General features: G+C 45.9%; 1 protein-coding gene across 2 annotated transcripts in view; it reads right to left on the bottom strand.

Moving 5' to 3' along the window:
- Window positions 1-247: 247 nt before the first annotated feature.
- LOC311102884 (signal-induced proliferation-associated 1-like protein 1) overlaps window positions 248-9,845 on the bottom strand; it is an 88,429-nt gene continuing 78,831 nt past the window's right edge. Inside the window, exons 15-21 of one of the 2 annotated variants that reach the window (XM_084144342.1) lie at window positions 7,210-7,434; window positions 6,750-6,906; window positions 3,499-3,700; window positions 3,093-3,245; window positions 2,857-2,965; window positions 2,523-2,601; window positions 248-2,164 (exon numbers count right to left, since the gene is read on the bottom strand). In XM_084144342.1, the coding sequence (XP_084000468.1) occupies window positions 2,021-2,164; window positions 2,523-2,601; window positions 2,857-2,965; window positions 3,093-3,245; window positions 3,499-3,700; window positions 6,750-6,906; window positions 7,210-7,434 (1,069 nt within the window). In that variant the 3' untranslated portion in view covers window positions 248-2,020. The remainder of the gene's footprint in view (window positions 2,165-2,522; window positions 2,602-2,856; window positions 2,966-3,092; window positions 3,246-3,498; window positions 3,701-6,749; window positions 6,907-7,209; window positions 7,435-9,845) is intronic. The other variant, XM_084144343.1, reaches the window with a different exon arrangement.

Raw genomic sequence — 9,845 nt, 5'->3', positions numbered from 1 at the left:
ACCCTGGTAACACCTCTGTGGGTTATCCTCTATTGTCATGCTCCAACAGGGAAGATATGGGGTGTGCTGTACTCCATAAGGTCCATGTAGCTTTTTGTTCATATAAGACCAATGCATTAACGCTGGGGGGGGAAACGTAAATAAAGGTAATAATCTATAACCTAATAATATATATTGTCGCTACATCATACATACCATATCTGCATCTGGGTATGCAGGCATCACTACAGTGACCCCTGTACAAAGATACAATTGAACAAAATATCTTTAATAGATATAAACATTTTTACACATCACAGCTCAAAGGAAACATCATCACATGCTGTAAAACATGTCAAGAAGGAAGGTGCAAATTATGATGAGCGTCAGAATCCTTTGATATATATACAGGTTGTACAGAATAAGAACATAAGGGGAAGCTTGGGGGTTTTAATAGTACAATTGACTGTAGACATGGAGGGTCTGCCAAGTTCCTTACTAATAGACTTAGATGACTGTAGCTGGCATTTCAGGATTTACATAAAATCTTTGTATGTCATGACATACAGTACCGATTTCATCTACAGAGAGTAGAACAGGATGAAATACATGTGGCACCAGGGGCCTTGTAACATGCTGTGGATCAGGATCAAGTATAGTACGTATTTCCATGTAACAAGACATATTATCATCACTAGGTGGCACTGTGGATCCAATACAGCAGGCAGGCGAGGATGGGACCACACTAATAATCTCGTAGGATAATAAACTAGATCATGTAGAATCATCAGTTAGAAGTTAATTGAACAGTAACCCTGGTCTTCCAGCCATCCACCCAAACACCCAGTCAGCCCAGTTGTTTTTATACAATAACCAATAGTACAATCTGGAACAACTGCATCCAGTAAACCCATTTTACCCTCCTGAAATGAGGCCAATCCATAAAGAGACGTGGGGAAGTGGTAAAACAATATCAGGTGTTTTGCAGTGGTAACATTTCTGTTTATATATATTTACAAAATAAATTGTTGAACAGCTTTAGTAGATTATGGCACCCATATTATTTAATTTGTATATTTTTACATGGCAAGTGAAGATCTTTTCATCAGTTAACTAGCTGTAGTCATGTACAGTACTGTATGTGAGGTATACTCAACCCCCTGCAACATGTTTCACATTCCCTTATAGAGGCTCAATGGGAGAGGCATCACAGAGATGCATTGTAATATTAAACTATATCCAATACACAATACACACGCCAATAGACTGCCTGTGTGTACCTTTCTAGTACCGAAAGGGCCACGTTAAATTCTAGGGGACAAGTGACAGCCCCATCATGTTTTTCCATAAACAACAAAATAACAGCTGATCACTCATATCTTCCATATGCAACTTGGTCTTTCGAAATCTTGTAACGTGCTGTGAACCTGTTAACAAACTCAGAGACTGGGTATATGTGTGTATGTGCATATGTATGTGTGTCTAGCTAACGCACAGGCAGCTACTCCTCTAACTTGAACTATGAATGGAACTGAATGCAACACACATTTCTGAACTGTTATTTTCTGGGACTTTCTTAAATAACACAACACTGTCCTACAGTGGACAGTTGGTTCCACTGTGGAGAGGAGTACAGTATGAAGGAGCAGGATCTGAAGGACAAGGTCAACATGGGGAGGTTCCACATCATAGCCCAGGGAGGTTAATACATCTCTGTCAGACATGCAGGGACACTACAGTACAGTGCCAGCAAATCCTAAAGAAAGGATTGCATGCTGATCATCTCTCAGTCTCTCTCCCTCTATCTCCTCCTTTTACAGATCCAATGTGTTGAAGAATAATGGCAGATCAGTTCATGTTGTTCATACAGCATTTACATCCACTGTTCATCGGTCCATGTCAACAGAAGAATAGCAGTTCTAATGAAGGAATCAAAGAAGCAAGTCCTGTGGTTCTGAGCACCGATAGTGTGAATCCGTTCAAGTTTGAGTGTGTTGTGGTCACACGTGTTCAGCTGTTCCTGTCTATAGCACATGGATAGTCAGTTCATGTCGATGGTGTTGAAGACCCACTCTGTGAACTTCTTGAGCTTGGCTGAGGCGCTGTAGGACTCCTCCTGGAGCCGCTGGTTGTCCTCTCTCAGGCTCTGTATCTGGGCCTGCAGGGACACCTTGGCATCCTTCTCCTGGGGACACACACAGGCAGTCATCATTAACAGAGAGGAGTGGAAGGCTCTCATTCCTCTCTAGGACTGTCCTCAGGATATGGGGCAGCTAAAACCAAAAGGCAGAGTAGTAAGTACCTGTGCCGAATCAGCACTACTGATATATGGAGAACTGGAACCACACTACAGAGATATCCTCCTAACACACTTGATTGACCTTTCCACACTGAGAAGGCTGCCCTTTCAACTGGTCTATCTACTGTTCTAACCACTGTTAGGGAAAGGGCACCAGGTTTAGTAAGATGTGAACAGCAGAGTAGAGATGGCTAGGCTAAGGCTTAGCCTCTGGTGCTGAAGACCTGGTTGTTTCTTGTCTCACCTTCTTTAGGTCATCCTTCAGCAGTTTCACCATGGACTCCAGCTGGCTTACCTTCCCCATCAGACAAGCTGGGCTCTCACTGTGGGAGGGGGAACAGTGTTAACTACCATATTTTAACCTACAACAAGACTAGCATGACCTGGGGCATATTGGCATAAAATGAGGTGTAGCAAGCCACAGCTTTAGACCCTAGGAGTAGGGCCAGGAGTTTTTCATAATCATGTGGCATGGCCAGGAAAAACTGGGCCCAAGTTTTAGGATAAGCTCCTGGCCCTACCTATGTCTACAGAATTCTCTGGACGTGCATGGTATGTAGTAGGTAAATGGGTCTTACCCAGGCAAAGTGTTTCTCTGTGGGGCAGCCTGGGGTTCGGCCTGCTGGGGGCTGGTGGCTGTGACCTCTGGGCTGGAGCTCCCATCATTAACAGATAACAGTCTATGAACTGAAGACACACAAAGAAAAACACAACAGTTACAGCTTCAGTCATAGCTCAGATTGACAACACACAGGAATGAGGAAGGGCAGCACTGCTGCCCTCTGGTGGTAAAGATAGTACATCTCCAGCTTACTTTGCCTACCCTCAAAGGCCTTGGCAGCATCCACCAGGTTGGACCAGTCCAGAGCACGGTCAGCTCCAGAGTTAGGCAGGGGCATGAGGCCTGGGTCCCCCAGCTGCTGTCTCCTACCCCCCTGGTCCTGGCTGGACGACTCACACAGGTCACCTGTAGGGGAGAGGAGAGGGGGAGGAGAGATAGCGGGTTACAACAGAGGAAGTGGAGACAGGTTTCAAATAAAGTACATACCATAAACAAGATTACACATAACTCGTTTAGAGTAACCCATACTTAAGGACATATGGTATACACTGATACACACTATGATAACCTGTGCTCCCCTGGTTTGAGATGGAACCCATTTGGATAAACTGGCATTGGCTTTACGCAAGGATTACTTTCAGGATAATCTGAGGCTAACCCAGAGACTTGTAAGAGGGTTGTCGGGGTGGCACGTGGCGGGCGGTGGGCGAGCGGGGTATGGTGGAGCAGCTGAAGAGCAGGTTGTTGGGCGTCTCTCTGTGCCCGCTGTACGAGGGCTCCCGCTGCCCGCTGTAGATGCTCTCGTCTGACAGGGTCCTCTGCAGGGACCGCCGGCTGGGAGGGGGGACGGGGAAAGAGGGCTGGAGAGAGTGAGGGGAGAGAGAGGAGCACTGTGAGGCTGCTGATTGACCCCGTAAACTCAGCCTTTAGCCTTTAGCATGTTGACCAGTGTATGTGGCAAAGCAGAGGAGGGAGTTTGGATTCATCAAGCAAATACTGCATATCAAATACTCTGGAATGCGTTTTAAAAATAACCATGGGAGTTCTCATTAATTTGACAATTTTCAAAGTAATATAATTGACAGAACAGCGCCGGAGAAGATGGCTGCCGTTTTACAGCCCTCTAACCAATTGTACTATTATGTGTGTTTTTCCGCGTTATTTGTAATTTATTTTGTACATAATGTTTCTGCCATCGTCTCTTATAACCAAAAAGAGCTTCTGGATATCAGGACAGCGATTACTCACCTCGTATTGGATGAAGATTTTTTCTTCAACGAGGCGGCCGCGAAGGATATCATACAGACACCCGACAAGGCCCAAATCCCCGTCATTCGCATGAGGAAGAGACGGAGATATCGTGGACGTAGGCCGGGGTGCCTTGTAAGGATCCGACGGCGAGCGAGTAAACTGCCGCTCCCATCAATCCTATTAGCCAATCTTCAATCATTGGAGAACAAATTGGATGACCTAAGATTACGGTTATCCTACCAACGGGACATTAAAAACTGTAATATCTTATGTTTCACCGAGTCGTGGCTGAACGACGACATGGATAACATACAGCTAGCGGGCTATACGCTACATCGGCAGGATAGAACGGCTGACTCCGGTAAGACAAGGGGTGGCGGTCTGTGTATATTTGTAAACAACAGCTGGTGCACAAAATCAAATACTAAGGAAGTCTCAAGGTTTTGCTCGCCTGAGGTAGAGTATCTTATGATAAGCTGTAGACCACACTATTTACCAAGAGAGTTTTCATCTATATTTTTCATAGCTGTCTATTTACCACCACAAACCAATGCTGGCATTAAGATTGCACTGAATGAGCTGTATAAGGCCATAAATCAACAGGAAAACGCTCATCCAGATGCAGAGCTCCTAGTGGCCGGGGACTTTAATGCAGGGAAACTTAAATCCGTTCTACCTAATTTCTACCAGCATGTTAAATGTGCAACCAGAGGAAAAAAAAAACTCTAGACCACCTTTACTCCACACACAGAGATGCATACAAAGCTCTCCCTCGCCCTCCATTTGGCAAATCTGACCATAACTCTATCCTCCTGATTCCTGCTTATAAGCAAAAACTAAAGCAGGAAGCACCAGTGACTCGGTTAATAAAAAAGTGGTCAGATGACGCAGATGCTAAGCTACAGGACTGTTTTGCTAGCACAGACTGGAACATGTTCCGGGATTCTTCAGATAGCATTGAGGAGTACACCACATCAGTCACTGGCTTCATCAATAAGTGCATCGATGATGTCGTCCCCACAGTGACCGTACGTACATACCCCCAACCAGAAGCCATGGATTACAGGAAACATCCGCACTGAGCTAAAGGGTAGAGCTGCCGCTTTCAAGGAGCGGGACTCTAACCCGGACGCTTATAAGAAATCCCGCTATGCCCTCCGACGAACCATCAAACAGGCAAAGAGTCAATACAGGACTAAGATTGAATCGTACTACACTGGCTCTGACGCTCGTCGGATGTGGCAGGGCTTGAAAACTATTACAGACTACAAAGGGAAGCACAGCCGCGAGCTGCCCAGTGACACAAGCCTACCAGACGAGCTAAACCACTTCTATGCTCGCTTCGAGGCAAGCAACACTGAAGCATGCATGAGAGCACCAGCTGTTCCGGATGACTATGTGAGCCGCCCCCAGGTGGTAAGGGTAGGTAACAACACATCTGCCACACTGATCCTCAACACGGGGGCCCCTCAGGGGTGCGTGCTCAGTCCCCTCCTGTACTCCCTGTTCACCCATGACTGCATGGCCAGGCACGACTCCAACACCATCATTAAGTTTGCCGACGACACAACAGTGGCAGGCCTGATCACCGACAACGATGAGACAGCCTATAGGGAGGAGGTCAGAGACCTGGCCGTGTGGTGCCAGGACAACAACCTCTCCCTCGTAGTGACCAAGACAAAGGAGATGATTGTGGACTACAGGAAAAAAAATAGGACTGAGCACGCCCCCATTCTCATCGACAGGGCTGTAGTGGAACAGGTTGAGAGCTTCAAGTTCCTTGGTGTCCACATCACCAACAAACTATCATGGTCCAAACACACCAAGACAGTCGTGAAGAGGGCACGACAAAGCCTATTCCCCCTCAGGAGACTGAAAAGATTTGGCATGGGTTCTCAGATCCTAAAAAAATTCTACAGCTGCACCATCGAGAGCATCCTGACCGGTTGCATCACCGCCTGGTATGGCAACTGCTTGGCCTCCGACCGCAAGGCACTACAGAGGGTAGTGCGTACGGCCCAGTACATCACTGGGGCCAAGCTTCCTACCATCCAGGACCTCTATACCAGGCGGTGTCAGAGGAAGGCCCTCAAAATTGTCAAAGACTCCAGCCACCCTAGTCATAGACTGTTCTCTCTGCTACCGCACGGCAAGCGGTACCGGAGTGCCAAGTCTAGGTCCAAAAGACTTCTCAACAGCTTCTACCCCCAAGCCATAAGACTCCTGAACAGCTAATCATGGCTACCCGGACTATTTGCACTGACCCCCCACCCCATCCTTTTACGCTGCTGCTACTCTGTTAATTATTTATGCATAGTCACTTTAACTCTACCCACATGGACATATTACTTCAACTACCTCAACTAGCCGGTGCCCCCGCACATTGACTCTGCACCGGTACCCCCCTGTATATATAGCCTCCCTACTGTTATTTTATTTTACTTCTGCTCTTTTTTTCTCAACACTTTTTTTGTTGTTGTTTTATTTTTACTTTTTTGTTAAAAATAAATGCACTGTTGGTTAAGGGCTGTAAGTAAGCATTTCACTGTAATGTCTGCACCTGTTGTATTCGGCGCATGTGGCCAATAAAATTTAATTTAATTTTATTTGAATAGATGGTGACAATGGTTGTTACTACAGCACAGTGCTGCCTACTACCTTTTGGTCGTGGGAGGAGGGTGGGGGGCTGTCCAGGGTGATGAGTTTCTTCAGGTCCTCCTGCAGGCTGGACTTTGTGACCCGCTGGGGGGATTGGGCCCTAAGCTGAGCCCTGAGCTGAGGCTGGCCACCCAGCAACCCATCACTCTGGTGACGTCTGAGAAAGAGGAAGCGCAAAGACAAGCAGTTATAGGCTGCAGTTCTCGGTTCAACCACAGGGTGGGAGTGTTGTACTCATAAACAAAACATAAGCCAGGACTGAGGTGGGAATCTCCTCTCAGTTTACTCAGATCTCAAGTGTCTCTAACATCAACAATCTAGAACAGTTGGATTTGTTTCAATAGGGAAAGAACATCCTTTCACAACATTACTTACACCCCTCACAGTGTAATGGCCTCAGTGACGTGTCAATAAACACATGTATGTTCAACATTCCTCCTCTACTGCCCCCCATGCTCACTTGCGTGTTTTGCCAAAGTCCACAGAGTTGATGGTACCTCCCGGCTTCCTCCAGCCGATCAGGTACTTGGAGGTGGCTCCCTGGCGGGGGTAGAAGCTCTTGGGGCCTACAGGGGAGAGGGAGGTCTGAGAGGTGGGGGAGGTGGCAACGGCTGACTCCTCCTGGGAGCAGCTGGGGCTGCAGCCTGGAACCATGGGACTGCCAGAGTGACCTGAGCTCAGAGTACTGGGAGGGAAAAACACAGATATGGGTTAGTATAGGTATATTTATACTAATGTATTCATAACTCACACACACTCACATTGGTGTTTCACTTCACATTTCTGTAATGTGCACTCATCTATGAACACATTTCTGTACAATATTTCAAAACTATTTCAAAAACATATGGTCATTTTGACTACTTTTCCCCACATACTACATCTCAGATATCTCCACATCTGAGATGAGAATTTAAATTCATAAAGAAAAAGAAATAGGACACAGTGTCCTTGGACTTCTTCCATTTTAAAATTTCAAACAACTTTTCTCCCCAGTTTGACATGAAAGACATGCTGTGTGTACAATAGAACAGTCACTAGTCTGGTGGAGCTGTAGTTAGTTCAGAGCCACAGAGGAGAGGCTGAGCAGAGGAGGAAAGGCTTTGTTCACTCAAAGGAACTGTGGTTTAGGAGTGTTAACAGTGCTGAGCTCTCACATTCAGCATTCCTCAGTGTTTCAAGTGCTCTCTTTCCCTCTGTGAGAACCTGGCTCAAACACAAACAAGCACGCACACACACACACGCACACACACAAACACACACTCACATACACATACAGCAGGTTGCTGCTTGCTACCACCAAACCGCAAAGCTTGGGAGTTTTCCATCTGGGACAATAGGGGATATACATGTATAAGGACTACAATGCATCACTGTCTGCTTAATGAAACATTGATATGTGAGAGGAAATGTATTGGCTGCATAAAGAGCAGACTGTAATATAACTCTGTAATAGAACACCATAGTGCCCTCAAAGCTCACCACTAAGCTAAGGACCCTGGGACTAAACACCTCCCTCTGCAACTGGATCCTGGACTTCCTGACGGGCCGCCCCCAGGTGGTAAGGGTAGGTAACAACACACCTGCAACGCTGATCCTCAACACGGGGGCCCCTCAGGGGTGCGTGCTCAGTCCCCTCCAGTACTCCCTGTTCACCCATGACTGCATGGCCAGGCACGACAGTGAGGACTGGTAATTTCTTCTCGAGACCAGCGGAGTAAAAATGTCATAATTATCAGCTTCCATTCAGTCAGCGCATAAAACCGCCTTGCCAGGCCAAATATATAAACTCCTTTCTTGAAACATTATCTTAACAGCCTTTATATCTATTATAGACATGTTTGCGCAGTGGCGAACCTATAGGCCTTCAGTGTGTGACAGGTTCGTGATTCTGAAAGGACAGCAACCGTAATACCAGCGCAGTCATGCAGGAGAGTGCACTTTTTGTAAAACAAAGTGGACGGTATACACTTTTTTCAGTGGGCATTGTGTATTATAAACTGGGTGGTTCGAGCCCTGAATGCTGATTGGCTGACAGCCGTGGTATATCAGACCGTATACCACAGGTATGACAAAACATTTCTTTTTACTGCTCTAATTACGTTGGTAACCCGTTTATAATAGCAATAAAGCACCTCTGTGGTTTGTGGTATATGGCCAATATACCACGGCTAAGGGCTGTATCCAGGCACTCCATGTTGCGTTGTGTATAAGAACAGTCCTTAGCCGTGATATATTGGCCATATACCACACCTCCTCGTGCATTATTGCTTAATTATACTCACTTCTTAATCCCTACTGATGCGTATCAAAGTACTGTAGTGGAGGTATATGACATCAATTATGTAGTGAAATAGAGAAATCATGCACAAAGTAGCCTACACAATCACAAAGCACGTGAAATATATTCACATGAGCACCACATAGCCTAGTTTCAGCGGAATATCATCCGCAGGCAGCAAGAGTGTGTAGCTGTCAAATGGTTTTGGCATGGAGCAGCTCACAGAAGAATGACATCGGTAGCTGTTAGGGTAGGAAAGACGTTTCAACTTATGATATCTACCAGTAAATGCTAACTAAGGCAACAATGGGCATGCAAACCAGGTATTGAAAATATTTAGTCCGAAGTGTAGGCTATATGTGATGCGCAATTGTCATCATGTGCTGTTTGCATCAGGGGCGTAGACATGGATGGGCCTGGGTGGACAGAAGCCCACACACTGGGGAGCCAGGCCCTGACAGGCCCACCCAATCAGATTGATGTGGTTTAAGCATTGTTGTGGAGTTAGACCATCAATTTTGTTTCGATTTTATTTATTTTTTGGTGTGATTTTTAGAGTGGAAATCTGAAAAATCTAAAGGATTTTTTTTTTTTAAACATAGGAAAACATATGATTTTTCACACAGGGTGTCTTTCCTTCGCTGGGCAGGCCGTTTGGGAATTTTTAGGTAACATTTGAATATACACACTTCTCCAGGCACCACTACAACCAATTTGTTGCTACTTACTGGCGCCGACGAAGGTGGCGGCCTTGTGACTAGCTCTTAGGAAACTTTGCAGTATTTTGTTTTTTTATGTATTATTTTTTACATTAT

Source organism: Coregonus lavaretus, assembly GCF_964263955.1.
Source record: "Coregonus lavaretus genome assembly, chromosome: 27".
NCBI classification, from domain to species: domain Eukaryota; kingdom Metazoa; phylum Chordata; class Actinopteri; order Salmoniformes; family Salmonidae; genus Coregonus; species Coregonus lavaretus.
Note: the sequence above shows the minus strand (reverse complement) of the source record. Positions and strands in the feature narration are given on the sequence as shown.